The 19,035-nt window shown below is 42.5% G+C and overlaps 1 protein-coding gene and 1 long non-coding RNA gene across 2 annotated transcripts in view; one reads left to right on the top strand and one right to left on the bottom strand.

The window, feature by feature from the left end:
• Positions 1 to 19,035, bottom strand: part of C4H1orf21 (chromosome 4 C1orf21 homolog) — a 153,608-nt gene that overhangs the window by 3,932 nt on the left and 130,641 nt on the right. Inside the window, exons 4-5 of the mRNA XM_066626417.1 lie at positions 18,052 to 18,128; positions 12,026 to 12,086 (exon numbers count right to left, since the gene is read on the bottom strand). Coding sequence (XP_066482514.1) covers positions 12,026 to 12,086; positions 18,052 to 18,128 — 138 coding nt within the window. The remainder of the gene's footprint in view (positions 1 to 12,025; positions 12,087 to 18,051; positions 18,129 to 19,035) is intronic.
• The window catches only part of LOC136649641 (uncharacterized), a 36,811-nt gene that overhangs the window by 257 nt on the left and 17,519 nt on the right, over positions 1 to 19,035 (top strand). Inside the window, exon 2 of the long non-coding RNA XR_010794415.1 lies at positions 6 to 148. This is a non-coding gene — a long non-coding RNA (uncharacterized lncRNA). The remainder of the gene's footprint in view (positions 1 to 5; positions 149 to 19,035) is intronic.

Below are 19,035 nucleotides of genomic sequence, written 5' to 3'. Positions count from 1 at the left end.
TGTAGGCAGCAACAGAACTTGAAAAAGGGAGAGGAGAGAACACACACACAGACATGCTAAGAAATGAGGGACACAGCCCACGTCTTCCTGAAGTGTGACAAGCAGCTCTTCAGCACAGCCGATCTCAGAAAGCAGATGCCGTGAAAAAGTAAGGGATTGTGGATGAATGTATCAATTGGATTAAACGGCTAGCATAATGTCATATTTGAGTGCAGCATGCTATCATACAACCTTCATACTAATCTGGGTTGCTTTGAAGTTTTCCAAGTTGGAATAAGGATACTTTTTTTTTTGGTTCCATAGCGTAGGTGTTAAAAAGAGGCTTTAACCAATTGCTAGACAGGGAGGAGAGAGAGAGAGAGAGAGAGATAGAGAAATCTCCCAGAGGGCAGGCTGACCTTTATCTGCACAGGTTATGTATTAAGATCTCCTATGTACATGAAGTCAGTCAAACCTTCCTTTGGAAAACATATTTCCAACCCCAGAAATGGAATGGAAGGCAAGGAGGGTGTGCATGAGAAGGTCCTTTTAAAGCATTGCTTCCAGAATGCAATCCCATAAGGCATAAGAAGATGACGTGTACCCAACTGAGTACTTTCATACATCCCACAATTCCATGTCAGGGGAATGGCCTTCACAGCTAAGCCTAAGTGATTATTTTTCCCTACTATGGGATCCATCTTTAGTTTTTGCTTTGCTTTTTTCTATCAGTTTCTTTTTACTTCATTTAGGCAGCATTTCGATACTAAGAATCACCACTTCCAAAGTTAAAAATAAAAAAGTTGCCATGTAGTTGTAGAGAAATTTGAAAAAAACTGAGTGACTGGATACAAACAAGGAAGCATGCAAACATAATGATCAAGTTCAGCTCACAACTTGATTTTCCAGGGCTGAACACTAGGGATTGACTTAAGCTCTTTCTGCATTTGAGGAGAATCATTTCAGAATAAGGATACTGCCAAGTAAATGAAGGCTGAGTCTTCTACAGCTGAGTCCTGACCCACAGCTGGAGAACCACTGGACTAGTGTCTCAGACAGGTGCTTGGCTCAGGACAGGTTCATAAAAGTTATGCCCAAATTATGTCAGTTACGTAAGACTGAACTGCAAGTTAGATTAAACCCTGCCGCTTGCAAGCAAGTCACAAAATATTTCCTTTATGCCCATAAATGGTACATGAGTAATATAAAGGATTGATAGTGCAAAGGTTCCCAAACTTTTTAGCACTGGAACCACTTTCTAAAATGACAGTCTGTCAGGACCCATCTAGGTTTATGACACTTTTTAAAAAGTTTCACTTTACCAGCAGCTCAGGCCTCTGTTTTTATCCTTTTTAGAATGGTTTGGGGGCACTGCCTTCTGAAACATTTGTTTAGTTCCATATTCATTGGATCAGAACCATTCTGGTGGTGTTGGTGTTCCCCTTGACCTGCCCTTTAAAACGGACCAAGCCAAGACACGGTCACCTACTCAATAGTAAATGCGCATGTGCTGCTCTGTTTCAGTTTCCATAGGGCACAATATATTTTTCTTGTTAGCTATCAGCTTGTCAGTTTCGTGACCAACCAAAAACCAGGCTGTGGTCCACTGTTGGGTCCTGACCCACAGCTGGAGAACCACTGGACCAGTGTCTCAGACAGGTGCTTTTTAGGTTACTTCATGCGTATTTTAAAAAATTGCTTCCATAATGAAAATAGAACACAGTGAATATTACTGGAAATTTGGCATTCCAGTAAATAAAATATAGCCCAAATTTCAAAAAAAGTTATTTCCCTCTATACTACCTCTTGCTGCCATATTAATTTTATTAATAAATTCATACTAATATTCTGTAGCCACACTGTAAAAATCATAACTTTCTATTTTTGATGCTTCTTCTGAGCGTATAGAGGCACTTTAACACACATGAATGCAGGTAAATAAATGCAGCATGATGGCATATTTGCTCCCTATTCTCAGTGCTAAAAACACTGAGTGCAAATGTTCCAACCAGGATACTATATGCTCTTTATGATATTCTTTTATGGGACCTTTATTGGTTAACAAACCAAAGCCACAGGAACACAGAGGTCCTCAAAGGTAAATGACACTTTTGTGTAGCTAAAAAAGTATTTCATCAGCTCAAGAGAGCAGTATGTATCTAAGGCAACCCAGAGTCTGTCATTGTATCAACATTTAACAATGGGATTTCATCTTCTAGCTGGTATTCAAAGCCAGAGAATGAGTGGAGTACCTGGTGCAGTGAAAGGAACTGTATCAAAGAAGTCTCTCCTTTAGTGATTTTGACGAGGGCTTGGAAGACCCAGTGGCCTTTTTCATGAACAGCTTCCACAGCTGTAGAGCAATAAAAGGTGGCTTGCTACTACAAGAACAGTTTTTATTCAAATCTTTGAAAGAGTAGGAAGAAAATGGACTGCACACACAGAATTAATGTTCATTTTTGGCAAAGGAATGAATGAATGTATTTGTGGCACATCGACCTTAGTCACGTTTAACTAACATTTAGTAACACCTACTGCATTTCAGTTAGCAAAAGTCTCATCTTGCACAATCTCTGGCATTCTGCACACTAGGCCTCCCAAACATGTGTCTTGTTTTTGATTTCATAGATAAAATCTACTGCAATGCTGCCTGAGGGCAGCCTATGCTAACATTAGCCAATGAGCTCATGTCTTTTTCAACACAGATGTATGCAGGCAGAGAGAATCATTCCTTAGACACGTACTGTTATGCTCATGGCAATTGAACCCTCAAAACTGCAGCAGCAGTACACATACATAGATGTGTCTTATAAATGCCTATAATTTGATCCTCCATCTCATTTCCCTGTTGAAAAGAACTTAAGTCATGTTACTTCCTTCCGCCTTCTCTCAGGGATTTGCTTGCAGTTAAGTCTACACAAAATCCTCCACACTTTTTTTAAAAGTACCAGGATGGTGCTACTTAATCCACTCACCTGAGCCTCCTGAACTCTTAAGAGAACAAGAAACGAACAGAGGCAGCTCCTGTCAGCACTACGCTGTGCTTCCGGAAGGCAGCACTAATGGAACCTGCTCCCCCCCCAAAGCTGAAAGCTATTGCCTCTGACCACAGAGACGAGGTCAGGTTTGCATAGCCAGGATTTTTGTCCACTTCAGTGAATATTCAAAGAGCTGCCCTTGAAGGTGTGTACAACTCCATTGGTTGGCATCATGTCTGCCTCAGTACACAATATAGAATCATAGAGTTGGAAGGGACCAAATAGGTCATCTAGTCCAACCCCCTGCCTTAGGCAGGAAATCCTCTTAGATATCCACAGCTAGAAGTCAGCATTCTTTCTGAAGTTAATTTGTTGTGGAGATCAGGGGTCTCAATGCGTGGATGAGACGGTGGTGTAGGGAGGAGGGGTTTAGATTCGTTAGGCACTGGGGAACGTTTTGGGACAAGCGGGGCCTGTACAAGAGGGACGGGCTTCACTTGAACCAGAATGGAACCAGACTGCTGGCGCATAACTTTAAAAAGGTGTCAAAGCAGCTTTTAAACTGATCCCTGGGGGAAGGCTGACAGGAGCCAAGGGGCATCCAGTTCGGAACCCCTCATCCCTATGGGATGAGGATGGGGAGGTTAGAGAACAACAAGACAAAGGCAGAGTAGGAGAAGAAATTGGGAATGGTAGTGTGATGGGGTGTGATAGACGGTTTGGCACAGTGAGAGGATGCAGGGACAAAGGAGCGAATAAGCAGCCCATCCTGGGGCATTCCATGTACAAATGCTTTTATGCAAATGCCTGAAGTCTCTGAGCAAAGATGGGAGAACTGGAATGTCTGGTGACAAGGGAAAACATTGACATAGTGGGCATAACGGAAACCTGGTGGAATGCGGAGAATCAGTGGGATACCGCAATCCCGGGCTATAAACTCTACAGGAGGGACAGGCAGGGGCGTGTTGGAGGTGGGGTGGCCGTTTATGTTAAGGAAGGGATAGAATCCAGCAAAGTAGAGATTGAAGGTGGGTCCGACTCCACCGTAGAATCTCTGTGGGTTAAATTACCAGGCCTGTGGGGTGATGTAATACTGGGGACGTACTATCGTTCTCCAGACCAGAAATTGGAAGGACCTTGAAATGAGGAAACAGATCAGGGAGGTGACAAAGAGGGACAGGTTGTAATCATGGGGGACTTCAATTATTCTCATATTGACTGGGTCAATTTGTGTTCTGGTCACGAAAAGGAGACTGGATTCCTTGACGTGCTAAATGACTGTGCCTTAGAGCAGCTAGTCATGGAGCCCACCAGAGGACAGATGACTCTGGATTTAATATTGTGTGGTACTCAGGACCTGGTTAGAGATGTCAATGTTACGGAGCCGTTGGGGAACAGTGATCATGCTGCAATCCGTTTCAACGTGCACGTCGGGGGAAGAATACCTGGCAAATCTCTCACAAAAACCCTTGACTTATGACGAGCGGACTTCCCTCAAATGAGGAGGCTGGTTAGAAGGAGGTTGAAAGGGAAGGTAAAAAGAGTCCAATCTCTCCAGAGTGCATGGAGGCTGCTTAAAACAACAGTATTAGAGGCCCAGCAGAGGTGTATACCACAAAGAGTTCTACTAAATCCAGGAGGGTGCCCCCGCATGGCTAACGAGCCAAGTTAGAGAGGCTGTAAAAGGCAAGGAAGCTTCCTTCCGTAAATGGAAGTCTTGCCCTAATGAGGAGAATAAAAAGGAACATAAACTGTGGCAAAAGAAATGTAAGAAGGTGATATGGGAGGCCAAGCGAGACTATGAGGAATGCATGGCCAGCAACATTAAGGGGAATAATAAAAGCTTCTTCAATTATGTTAGAAGCAGGAAACCCGCCAGAGAAGCGGTTGGCCCTCTGGATGGTGAAGGATGGAAAGGAGAGATAAAAGGAGGCTTAGAGATGGCAGAGAAATTAAATGAGTTCTTTGCATCTGTCTTCACGGCAGAAGACCTTGGGCAGATACCGCTGCCCGAACGGCCCCTCCTGACCGAGGAACTAAGTCAGATAGAGGTTAAAAGAGAAGATGTTTCAGACCTATTTGATAAATTAAAGATCAATAAGTCACCAGGGCCTGATGGCATCCACCCAAGAGTTATTAAGGAATTGAAGAATGAAGTTTCTGATCTCTTGACTAAGATATGCAACTTGTCCCTCAAAATGGCCATGGTGCCAGAAGATTGGAGGATAGCAAATGTCACGGCTATCTTTAAAAAAGGAAAGAGGGGGGACCCGGGAAACTATAGGCCGGTCAGCCTAACATCTATACCGGGTAAGATGGTGGAATGCCTCATCAAAGATAGGATCTCAAAACACATAGATGAACAGGCCTTGCTGAGGGAGAATCAGCATGGCTTCTGTAAGGGTAAGTCTTGCCTCACAAACCTTATAGAATTCTTTGAAAAAGTCAACAGGCATGTGGATGCGGGAGAACCTGTAGACAAGGGGTGCCCAATATGTCGATCGCGAGCTACCAGTCGATCTTGAGGCGAAATGAGTCGATTGCAGGCTTCTCTCCCGTCCACGCATTCCTGGGAGTGAGCCCCGTCCTGGGAGTGACGCTCCCTGGAGTGATGCATTCCTGGGAGTGAGCCCCTGGCAGGCTTGTGAGCCCAGGGAGCGAGCCCAGGGAGCCTAGGGAGGGAGCCCAGGGAGGGAGCCCAGGGAGTGAGCACCTGGCAGGCTCCTCCCTGGGAGAGGAGCCGCTGGCAGGCTTCTCTCCCGTCCACGCATCCCTGGGAGTGAACCCCATTGACTCTACTGGGGCTGACTTACCTTTCCCCTGTTTTTGCACTGGTATGTATGGAGATCTGCCCCCCCCACCTTCCATCTGTTGGTTCTGTGTGCAAGGGGTTTTGCACTGGTCTTGCTGTGATGTCTATACAGAGATCTTCCCTCCCCCACACCTTTCCCCTGCTTTTGCACTGGTATGCATGGAGATCTGCCCCCCCCAACTTCCATCTGTTGGTTCTGTGTGCAAGGGGTTTTGCACTGGTCTTGCTGTGATGTCTATACAGAGATCTTCCCTCCCCCACACCTTTCCGCTGCTTTTGCACTGGTATGTATGGAGATCTGCGCCCCCCCCCACTTCCATCTGTTGGTTCTGTGTGCAAGGGGTTTTGCACTGGTCTTGCTGTGATGTCTATACAGAGATCTTCCCTCCCCCACACCTTTCCCTTGCTTTTGCACTGGTATGTATGGAGATCTGCACCCCCCCCCCAACTTCCATCTGTTGGTTCTGTGTGCAAGGGGTTTTGCACTGGTCTTGCTGTGATGTCTATATAGAGATCTTCCCTCCCCCACACCTTTCTCCTGTTTTTGCACTGGTCTGTATAGAGATCTGCTCCCCCCCCACTTGTATTGGAATCGAGGAAGATCTGGTGAGGAGGTAGATGTGGTGTCAGCAGTGCCCCCTTTAAGGGTAAGGCCTGGGCATCCAGCAGAGTGTGCTGCACAGCTGCAGCCACTTGAAGGCAATAGGGCCCTCAGGGATATAAGAGCACCTGAGGCAGGAAGGGCTCCACTTATTTATGTGAGTCAGCCTTTTCCTACAGGAAGATCATTAAGTCCAAGTACCGTTCCACCATGACTGATGAACATTTGGAAGTGTGCTTGAGGCTGGCTGTCAGCAGCTACTGTCCGACTATGCATCCTTGGCTGATTCACTTCAGTGCAAGTCATCAAAGTAAACTCAAGTAATTACTACAAATGTTTATAGTTAATTATGTTGTGTTGTGCAATATTGGCTCATGCAAGGTACACCAACATACATTGTACACATAAATGTTATATGTTATGATGGTGCAAACATTGTAAAAAAAACTCTGGTAGATCTCCAGGCCTTGCTGGGTTTCAAAGTAGCTCTTGAGCCAAAAAAGTGTGAGCACCCCTGCTGTAGACATTATATATCTGGACCTTGAGAAGGCGTTTGACAAGGTCCCTCACCAAAGGCTACTAAAAAAACTCCACAGTCAGGGAATTAGAGGACAGGTCCTCTCATGGATTGAGAACTGGTTGAAGGCCAGGAAACAGAGTGGGTGTCAATGGGCAATTTTCACAATGGAGAGAAGTGAAAAGCGGTGTGCCCCAAGGATCTGTCCTGGGACCAGTGCTTTTCAACCTCTTCATAAGTGACCTGGAGACAGGGTTGAGCAGTGAGGTGGCAAAGTTTGCAGATGACACCAAACTTTTCCGAATGGTGAAAACCAGAACTGATTGTGAGGAGTTCCAGAAGGATCTCTCCAAACTGGGAGAATGGGCAGCAAAATGGCAGATGCGTTTCAATGTCAGTAAGTGTAAGGTCATGCACATTGGGGCAAAAAATCAAAACTTCACATATAGGCTGATGGGTTCTGAGCTGTCTGTGACAGATCGGGAGAGAGATCTTGGGGTGGTGGTGGACGGGTCGATGAAAGTGTCGACTTATAATAAAGCATTATAAAAAAAATGAAAGTGTCAACTCAATGTACGGCGGCAATAAAGAAGGCCAATTCTATACTTGGGATCATTAGAAAAGGTATTGAGAACAAAAAGGCTAATATTATAATGCTGTTGTACAAATCAATGGTAAGGCCACACATGGAGTATTGTGTCCAGTTCTGGTCGCCACATCTCAAAAAAGACATAGTGAAAATGGAAAAGGTGCAAAAGAGAGCGACTAAGATGATTACTGAGCTTGTGCACCTTCCTTATGAGGAAAGGCTATGGCGTTTGGGCCTCTTCAGCCTAGAAAAGAGACGCATGAGGGGGGACATGATTGAGACATACAAAATTATGCAGGGGGTGGACAGAGTGGATAGAGAGATGCTCTTTACACTCTCACATAACACCAGAACCAGGGGACATCCACTAAAATTGAGTGTTGGGAGAGTTAGGACAGACAAAAGAAAATATTTCTTTACTTAGCGTGTGGTTGGTCTGTGGAACTCCTTGCCACAGGATGTGGTGATGGCATCTGGCCTGGATGCCTTTAAACGGGGATTGGACAAGTTTCTGGAGGAAAAATCCATTATGGTTACAAGCCATGATGTGCATGTACAACCTCCTGATTTTAGAAATGGGCTATGTCAGAATGCCAGATGCAAGGGAGGGTGCCAGAATGAGGTCTCTTGATATCTGGTGTGCTCCCTAGGGCATTTCGTGGGCCGCTGTGAGATACAGGAAGCTGGACTAGATGGGCTTATGGCCTGATCCAGTGGGGCTGTTCTTGTTTCAGGGAACTGCTGTCTATAACAGTGCTACCCACTGCCGAGCAGTGCTGCTCTGTGGCAAATTTCCAGGAACAGTAATAATATGGCAGAGATATAGTACTGGTCTCTGGCACACTGGGAAAAAAAACCTGCCAGTCCGCCTTATCAGATAGTTTGAGAAGCACTGGTCTATGTCTCCACAAATCCTCATTTTATTTTCATTTTTTGTTCAGTCTTGTACCATAGTTCTGAAGATAACATTCATGTCTTCATATCCAAGAGCAATTTAATTACCTGTTCTTCTGATCAAATCTTCTCTAACGGACCCCCAAGACTCACTCCTCAGGTCTAATTGGTGCAATTATAAATTTTTCATTCTTCACTGGGAAGCTTCCCGTGGGATTTTGGCTATATGCTTCAGTGAGTACTTCTTAAAATTAAACTCTTCCTAAATAACTCCCTCTTTGATTATCTTGGCTTCTTTCTTTTTCTTCTCACTTGTTGAAAAACTACTGTGTTCTGTGAAAAACATAGTTCATGACTGAGAACCTGAATTAAGGATAGTGGATGTGAAACTGGTAACAAAAGAAACTAGGATTAGTAAAGATTTAATGCACGAAACCCTCTTGCTTACTGGGTTCCTTTGCAAGGCACCCAGAGCCAGATGGTTATCATGATCACATCACCCAAGCACAAACTTGTGCTCTTTTTCCAACCTTATGTCTCTTTTCCTTTTAAAACCCAACGACACACCCCACCAACACAGATGCTAGCAGATAAGTCCGTCTCAATGTTTTGATGCTGGATCCAGCTAGTTTGAAAAAACAGCCTGTATCCCAATGGTGAAAAGGGAGATGGGTTATCACAGCTCTGTGGAAGCTAGTTCATCACAATTTTGGCCTTGCACCTGAGCATCATCAAGTCCAATGGTGCACATAGTCTTATTACATGTTGTTTCTGAATAGATCCAGCAAAAGTATTTCAGTCAGTTATCCTGGATCATATAGAGCTGATTTACAACATAAGAAAAACAAAAGTTCCTAACTTCTACTTGTCAATTTAGTAGAATTGTCTTTTTATACCTCACACACTTCCCTTAAAGTTAATCTCATGGAGGGTCAAATTTATGGACCTATACTAGCTGCCTATGATGTTGTGTGTTCATCAATAATTTCAGCCATTTGATCTACGTGATGGTATGAAACGAAACAATGATGAACAAGCAAACAAAAAAACCCTTTAAACTAAATTAAGAGAGCTTGAATTCCACAAATATGGCAAAACAGAGGAGTTCATATGCAAACAATGCCCTGCCGATCTCGACATCACTGGCTCAAAAAGTAGGAGAAAGGTATGCTGGGCTTGTGGCTGACAAAATGGAAAAGTTGCCTTAGTAAGTGAGTTTCTGGGCCTTGGATGGAATTCATACTAAATATTTAGGGAACTATCAACAAAATTATATCCAGCCAAGAAATGAAAACGAAAAGGTCATACTCCTTCTAGGATCCCTTCATTGTATGAAACAATTCTAGGAAATGAGGGCCTGGTTTCCCACTTATGTGGTTAATTTGAAGGACACTTCACACATTATTCCAAGAAAATCAACAGGCACTTAATGATTATAAAGGCCACAGCACGGTCCAGAAGGGTGTTCATGCCTAGCCTAAGCACGTTATACGAAAATCAAATCTTGGTATTTGTTGCAGCATCTGAAATTGCTGAGGGAGATGGACAGACAGCCTACAGAATTAGATGAAAAGATTCAGCTGGTTAAAGCAAATTAACTGGGCTTCTCCACCTCTGTGCTGCTGGACCATGCAATAACTTCACCATCTCTTTTGCTTGTCTTCTCACCTATCTGGATCACCCACTACATTTCTGAGGCTTTCCTGGCTTACTGCTTTCTCAAGCCCCTGGTTCTTCTACCCCTCATGCTCCAAGCCATTCTGTGTACCCAGGCCCACAATGTACATTCTGTGTACCCAGGCCAGATACTCTTTTTTGTCTGTTCCATCCCTACATGACATTAGAACTGCTCAGTTGATCACTGCTTGATGCTTTGCCATATCACAAAATCCCTTAATGTATTACAATATACATTTTATCATTGCCAAGGTATACTTGAAATAAAAGCAATGTGCTCAGATGCTTTATTTAGCCAATGTCCTTATTAATAGTACAGGCATCTGCAATGACAGCTGTCTGGAAGAAGTGCAAAGTCCAATGAGATCTGTGACAAGTATATCGCAGGTTAACATAAAAAGAGAGCCTTCTATGGGCTAACCACACAGAAGCTTCATCTCAGATTGTGCCTGCTGTCAACTCCAACATACAATACAACTGAACTTTTGAGATACTGGACTGCATTAAAAGGTTTTCCAAACCATGAGGAAAGAAATTGGAATGCCATGAGGAAATATTTGGGTAAAAGGGAAACCACAAAACACTTTTAAGAAGTGTTTCAGTTAGCTGCCACCAAGATCAATTTTTCTCTCCACTTAAGAAGCTTCTCGTTCCAGGGATAAAACTAAGTCATATTTGCTGACGTTACAAATTCATTATTTGTTATTCTTTACTGTGTTCCTTCTATTAATAGCCAAAAGTACCTAGGATAGCTAGGATAACTATGATACTCTCACCTGTCATGACTACATGATATGCTCAGAACAATTTAAAAAAATTCATAGTAAAAATGCTAAGAAGCACCAGCAGAAATGAAACATACAAACTATACTTGCTGAACTGAGCTTCCCAGCTTGGGCCCATAAATGAGCTTTGAAAGGATGACTGAAGTGAAATCAGGCAGGGATTCAGCATATATGCCAACTCTGGGTCAAAGGAGGGAACTGCAGGGAAAATACAGCAGTAATCAAGGAAGGCTTCTTATGCCAATATACCACAGCATGCCAATACTCATGCTGGAAGCTTGGAAGACATACCCAGATGCCAGATGTGATGACCATGCTGTGAAGTATTTGATCTGGAAGAAAGGGGTTCTACAAGCTGTCCGTAGAACAATCATTGTAAAAACTGATTTGTACTCTACTATGGAGCTTTGTAAGCCGCCTTGGGCATTTGCTTTGGCATGGGAAAGGCAGGATATAAATCTTTCAGCTAACACATTCACTCACTCAATAAATAAATGCATGCATGCCTACAAACATACATACTCCCTTAAGTCGTATAAAAGATGCCCACATAGCACTGCCAGCTGATCTGAGCATCCAACAGTGCAATCCTGTCTGTTTACTCAGAAGTTCCTTTCGTTCAATGAAGTTTAGTTCCAAGTAAACACGCAAAGGATTGCAATCTACGAGACCTGCTCTTTCTGACTCCAGGGTCCATCTTGCCCTGCTTGAAAGTTCACAGAAGCTGCATTCAAAACTGAGATGCATTTGACACAGTTTCATCTGAGATGGTACCAGTTCCTCAATTTTTACTGGAACAGAATACTCTCCCCAAAATAAGTCCCCCTGAGCAGCTTCACGCTAGCACCTGCCCTTTTTACCTATCCATCATTAAAAGGTGGTACTGAAACACAAAAGCTTACATCCCACTTAAATAATGGTCAACCAACAGAAGATTAGTTTTTCACTCATAAATTGATTCCCACTCTTGTAATAATCCATAAAGACTAGGCAGATGGTAACCTTAATGGGGAATGGTTATCAGCTAGCAGCTGATTTTTGCCATTACTATATGATTACCATAACATGAAAAGTTTCCTTGTGCCAGGGATAACTCCCAAAAGGATGTGTATCACCTGGAAGAAGGGTTCACACATCCCACTATTTCCCATTCCACTGCTGCCATATGAAAACTTTTGCTCAGTTATTCTTACCTTTTCAATTTTCTCATCCAGCATTCTGAAAAATTCTTGTTGGCTTTCAGAAATGTGCATGCTGAAACACAGAAAGGACAGAGGCTCATAAGTATTTACAAAATGATACGGATCACTAGACACCTAAGGGTCTGATGTTGACCTTCAGACTGCCACTTTCAGAAGAAACAATGACTTCAATCTAGTGCCATTTTTGTGTTAACACATGAAAAAAATACTAATAGCTATGGTAAAAGGTGCTCCCATTTTATTCCCTAAAACAGACAGGTACTGCAAAACATGGACCAATTCAGTATCACAGCTATTCACCCATCCATCACTATAAATGAGTGTTCCAAGCTTTAACTGCAAGTTTAATCAATTCAAGCTTTTGTTGATTAATTGGTGGGATAAACCTCAATCACCCGTGCTGAGAGATAATGTATTTTTTGCCCCTTTTAAACAATGTCCTGCATTATTTAACACACTTCAAAAACATAAGATCTCAACATTACCTAAATTGAGGTTTTAATAATATCAAATCAATTTTTATACAGCAAATTATTAATGCAATCAAAAACCTGTAATTGGTTAACAGCTCTACTCACACACACACACACACACACACACACACACACACACACACACACACACACACACACACACACAGCACTCCACTTCCCAAAATGGTAAGAAGTTTGGGGTACCTTTCTTGAATATTGATTCTTTTCAAGTACATAAATTAAGCAGACACACACTCACAAAGAAGATAGCTGCTGGGAACTCACAGCAGTTCCCAAACTATGGGTCATGATTTTTGGTAGGTCACATAACACAGACTCCAAGGAAATCAATGAAACTCAAGAGATAGAAAGATCAGATCACTACGGTAATTGCCTCAAGCCCTGAGGCTAATCAAAAATCAGCTGGCTGCTAATTACCCTGCAAAGAGCTGAGCTCTTGCAGTTTGCAAGGAGTTGAGCTCCTGCAGTATGTAAGCATATGTAAATACTACACAAGGTGATGAATGTATCTTAGTTGATGCTAAAAAAGAATTTAAAACACCACATCAGAAAATTCTACATTTTTTTATTTTTCTGGGGAGAAATGGAAAAAGAAGGAGAGTATTCATTAAAATTTACTAGGGCTGCCTCATTAAGAGAAATGGATCAAGTTTTGTGTAAGCAAGAAAGTAAATACTTGTAAATAAATAAATAAAAATATTATTTCTTTCAAGATCTCCTTTTTTTAGTCTCATAAAGTTAGATGGGTCCCAATAGTGCATTGTTTTTAAAAAAAGTGGGTCCTGGTGGTAAAAAGTTTAGGAACCACTGTGCTAACTTGTCAAGCTTCATCAGTCGTCCCCAGCACAGCAAATATAAACAAGAGCCCGTAGCCAACTACACAACTGCATCCTTTAGCCCCGCCCAAACCAGAGCATCTAGCAGCCACTAACTACTAAAATTAATCAGTGCTCCCCTAAATTCTATGGTTGGTGACACACTGCCTGCTAGATGCTGCATTCATTTACTCTGCCATTATCTGTCCTGCATTGGTCTAAAAGCAAACGTTATCAGTTCTTTTCTGTATAGGTATATTAAAACTTTTTAAGTAGTCTTTTGTCTTATATTTTACTGAGTTCAAAATATGTCTTGCATGTGAAATGGCACACTGCACACCACTGAATGTGCACTAGAGACAAGGTGCAGCTGCATCCCTGCAACTTCAAAGCTTTTATTACCTGCAGGAGGGAGCTTGAAACCTCCAGAATGGCAGCTCTAGCAACTCTCATTAACAGTTTTAAAAAAAAGCACACTCCCCCAAAAGCAAAAACTTCTCCCAAAAGCAAAACAGACTCAAAATACATGCAGTGATTCAGGAGGAACTGGTACTAGAGGAACAAGACTGTTCCTAGTAAATATGGGGCAGTGGAGCAAACGCAAACCCAAAGCTATTCTATAGCAGATGTTAATATGTATATATGCCAATAAAGGTTTCTAAGTCTATAGCAGATGAGTGCAAGTTAAAACACTTTGCCCAGGTGGAGAGGAAGCTGGCTCAGCTTGCAGTATAGACAAGTGCCTGTGTTGAACACAAGAAGATTTCACAAAGTCGTCCACAGAATCAGTGGGGTACTCAGGAGAGCAAAGCCAGCACAGTTAACATTACCCTCACAAGCTCTTCAGATTTAGCACACTAACTATTTACATTAAACTCATTAGCAACCTCTAGTCTACACAGACATTGCCCAGACCAGGTTTCCTCATCCATCTCAACCCCACCCCCCTTTCACTTCACACCAGGCAGAAGGTCAGACAACTTACTTCCATTAACTCTACAGTAACATGGAGCCCAGGTCATAAAGACTATGTTTCACAGTAGTGTGCAGGATTGGAAAAAAATACTATTATTAGTTGTCGGCAAAGTGCTGTCTGTGCATTTGTGTGGTACAGGACACAAGATGACAGACCCTGCCCCAGGGGAGATGAAAAGCTAAGCACATGCAGTAAGGTCAGAGGCTTTCATGAAGCCAGAGGACACAGAAGGCCGAAAGAATGTGTTCTGAGCATTTTTTGTGGACATGCTCAATGGCCCAGTTAGGACATGCATAGAAAACTTCAGGGTGCTTTGTTTTTAGAAGTGAGTGCAGTGGTTTATGGAAAAACCTGAGCTGAAAGGTGGTACGCAATAAATGACAGCAGACCAGTTTAATATTACCATATTCTGCATGGCAATTTTTTCTCCTCTACTATCTTTTACCACAGAGAAACATTGATATTATTCTACTTCAGTTATTTTTAATCTTTTTCATCTCACAGCACACTTACAAGACACTAAAGTTGTCATGGCACACTAAGTTTTTTGACAATTGACAAGGCACACCACACAGCTGATGAGGTGCTCAAATCGGGTTCATCAGGCCCAATGGCCCTATTAATAAATGACCCCCCCCTCCAAATTCTGACAACACACCTGAAGATTTGTGGAACACCAATATGTCATGGCACAGTGGTTGAGAATGGTTGCTCTATTTTTCCATTTCATTTATTTATAGTTTACAAACCAGGGAACAAAACAAACCAGGGAAGCTGGTGGAGAGAACCTGAGCAGCTCCTGAACTCTGAAAAAATTATCCCTTGCTGTGGCAATGGGGAAAAACAACTGCTCAATAACAGTGGACAATTTGGGGATTCCTGGAGCAGAAAGGAAGAAGCAGTCAATACGACTGAGGCTGACTGGGCACAGAAAGAGAGGTAAGATATGGTGGGGCACAGGGGAATACCGATACTGTGGGCCATGAATGGAGGCAACTCCAACAACAGAATAAAACACAGCCACAAGCAAGCGGGGTGGGGGGTGGGGGTTAATTCATGGCCCAATCACAGCTCTGCTTAACTGCTTCCCTGTTAGCATCAACCAAGTTTTTTGGCAGGCTGCCTGCGTGTCGCTATAAGCTTGAGTGCTTATTTCAACCTGTAAAGGAAAGAAATTTTTCATACTGATAAGGATTGAAAATATGTTAATAGGAGGGGGGGGGGCTGTGGAGACAGGATTCTCCCATATCCATGGTTTCCATATCTGTGGGGGTGGGGGCTGGAACTACATACTTAGACTTCACCATCAACTCAACCATGTATGTAAGCAAATGCTATACAGCACTGGCATGGAGGGGAGTGTGTGAATGTGACTATATGCACCAGAAGCCTGCACATCTCTCCATGAGCATGTCGCACTTTTCCCCATTTGCTCCACACTAACATTTCTCTATGAGGGATTGATGTGGAAGAATTCAGCAGCTTGAACCAGCCCCAAAGCAACTCATCCTTTTAACAAGCACACACTCTTTTATTAAAGGGCATAATAATTCTAGCCACGCAGACGTAAGCCCTAACTTCTCCTTCCGAGATTAAGCCATATGCAGAATAATGGAGGCATGAGTCAGATATGCCATTTTTAAAAGGTGATGTGGCAATTTTGTGGCAGCTGATGGCCTGTTTGACATGCAGAATATGACAAGACACAGCCAGAACGCCCATCAGACAGCCTGCTTATCCTACTGTATAATGTCATCCAAGACAACCACGGTATGGCATTTGAAATCCAAGTCTACTTCTGTAACTCTCTAGGTGCCATTACAATGAGGTTTGATCACAAAACAAAGGCTTAATTTTCTGGAAGATTAATTACAGGGATGATGTGTATAATTACTAACGAGGAGTGTGTGTTTGAAAAAGTTAAATGGTTCACTTGTGATACTGAATATCTGCCAAGTGTCACTATTATGGCTTTCTTGTATTTGTTCCATTATCTCAGTAATTTCATTTTTTAAAGGAAAAAAATTAAGAAAACTACAAGTCAGCCCTCCGTATTTGCGAGTTCGGGACCTGCAGATTTGACCTGTTGTGGGTCAGGTGGGCCTCCCTGTATCTCCTGGATGCGACTGGAAGAATCTTCTGATTGTGTCTGGCGGGGGGGGGGGAGGCCTTCTGAGGTCCAAGGAGGCTGCGTAAGGTCCTCCAAAAGGCACTTCTAGTATCTGACTGAACCCGGAAGTGCCAATGGGAGGCCTCCCAGAGGCCTTCTGATGCACAGGGAGGTTGAGCAAGGCCTCCCAGACGTGACTGAAAGTCTTTTCCAGTTGCATCTGGGAGGTACAGGGAGGCTGACCTGCAGATTTGATTATCTGGGGGTTTAGATATCCATGGGATGTCTGGGAACAGACCTCCTGTGGATACCAGGGTCCAATTGTACAACAACAGTAGCATAAAAAAGTATCATTGTATTAAGCTCTGAAGCAGTATCATACCATAATAGCATTTGGCCTTTTATCACAGGGATGAGTTTCAATTCAAACGCTGAAGATTTCTATATAACAAACCTTATTATTAGCATTCTCTTGATACCAAAACCCCAAAAAGATTTGCCAACATGCATTCTTCTTTTTCATCAAAATATTCAAGAAAGAAGTTACCTAGCCCTAAAGGACTACTACATTTAGCATCAGAAGCAAACAGGATACCCAGTGGGAAACAGAAGAGGAAAGGCAAAGACCCCAGTGAGATTCAACACCTCCAAGTGGTGTTTGTATGTTACGGTAGCCATTGACTGAAAACAAATTATGTTTTTTTACTGGAGGGGTGAAAAAAGCCCAGATACATATATACACAGGAGCTGGACCTCCATGCAGCAGCATAGCAGAAAGACAAGTCTGCTGACTCCAAAAGAATAATGTAGCTGGGTATCATCAGCATTCTGATGACACTCCAATCCAAATCTCTGGGTTACCTCACTGAAAGGTTTCATATAGAAGTTAAGTCACATAAGGCACAAGATGGAACCATGCAACACACTTTAAGCCAACAGTCATGGAATGGCGCAGCAGTACCCCAGCACGGTTCGATCATAGCTCCAAATTCTGATTTAGAATGCAAACACAAAACACAAGTTGCTGATTAAGACGCAGCTGCAAAACTATGGTTTATACCAGTGTTTCTCAAAGTGTGCTTCTAGAAGCTCTGGGTTCGCTAACACGAGCACACCATAAGTGGCCACCATTTGCCCAGCACTGCACCACTTCATGCATACAAAGGCGCTCTGGGTCTCCCTGAGATTCTGTGCATGCATTGGCAGAGCTCCCCAAGTTTTTACTAGGAGTCTAAAGACTGAAACGTTTGAGAAGCACTGGTTTACACTAGACAGAAATCCTGAAGAGGAAGACGCTCCATGTACCCAGACTCACTCATCTAACACCAAAGCAAGGTCTCAAGTTACATGAGAACAAAATCAAAAACTCAAAATCAAGTACAAGGCACACAAATACCTGCACAATTCCAGCATGCTCTAATCTGTGTACATAACCTTACAAAGGAGATTTCTGCCTTCTTGTTAAATTTCATGATGCTGTATAATGGTTTCTATAAACCAGTTTCATAGCAACCAGTAATATTGGGGGAGGTGGAGGAGAAGAGAAAAGAAACAGAAGTATATCCTCTGAGTAAGATGATTTCCATTAAAATAAATAATTTTTAAAAACACAGAAGACTTACTTTGCTCTAGGTTGATGTACTAATCCTGGAAGCTCTTTATTAGGTTTAAGTCTTACATGTGTACTGGCACTTTTTTCCTGAAAGAGAGGGAGAAAGACATTTAGAGTTCCTTTAAGAAAAAGGAGCAACTTTTAGTTAACATAAGGTAACAACTGGACAATATACGGCTCATGTATAAATGGAGATGTAAAAATGAAGGAAGTGGTCAAACATTACAGTGTTGCTCTATGATACACCAAGTTTTGCACTGTTCAAAGTGTCAGCATGTTCTTTCATTACATTTACATTCCCTAGTCTTCGAGAAATGCTAATCTCACATGCTTACATTATCTTTCACATACCGTAATGGAAATAAATGTCCTGAAGAAGCTGCTTTGGGTAGAATGTTACACCTTTAAAAATCATCAGAAAGAGTAAAGCCTGTGGATTTAATCCAGAATACAGTAAAGAATCTGATCAGAAAAACCAATGGGATCGGGGGAGGGGGGGAAGAAGCCCAAAAATATGGATGTAAAAGCTGTAGGATACTTCTTTCAGATAGCCCCCTTAGAATACTGATAAAATCCAGACATGTAAGATACATGAGTTAGAAATCCTCTCTTCTCCCTCCAAACCAGCGATACAGCCACTGAAATATCAAATCCCAGCGAAAATGCTGTCCAAACAGAATGATTAATTAGAGGATTGTATCGAAAGGGTTAGCGCTCTAGTACCATACAGAGTTAATTATAATCCATTTACTTTTTAAAATTATTTTTCAGCTCCTTGTACCATAAAAAAGAGGTGTATACACTACACCTACTGTATCTGACACCTTCACAGGCCTAGTTCTCACTGAGAGGTTAAATATGCATCTCAATTATAGCAAACTCTTGATGTAACAAACCTCAATAACAACTGCAGAAACAGATGTTTTCTGCTCCATTTAAAAACTAGACATTTTGATGCATGTCCATTGATTTAAGCACAATTCGATTTAATGGA

Source organism: Tiliqua scincoides, chromosome 4 (assembly GCF_035046505.1).
Source record: "Tiliqua scincoides isolate rTilSci1 chromosome 4, rTilSci1.hap2, whole genome shotgun sequence".
Lineage (NCBI taxonomy): Eukaryota > Metazoa > Chordata > Lepidosauria > Squamata > Scincidae > Tiliqua > Tiliqua scincoides.
Note: the sequence above shows the minus strand (reverse complement) of the source record. Positions and strands in the feature narration are given on the sequence as shown.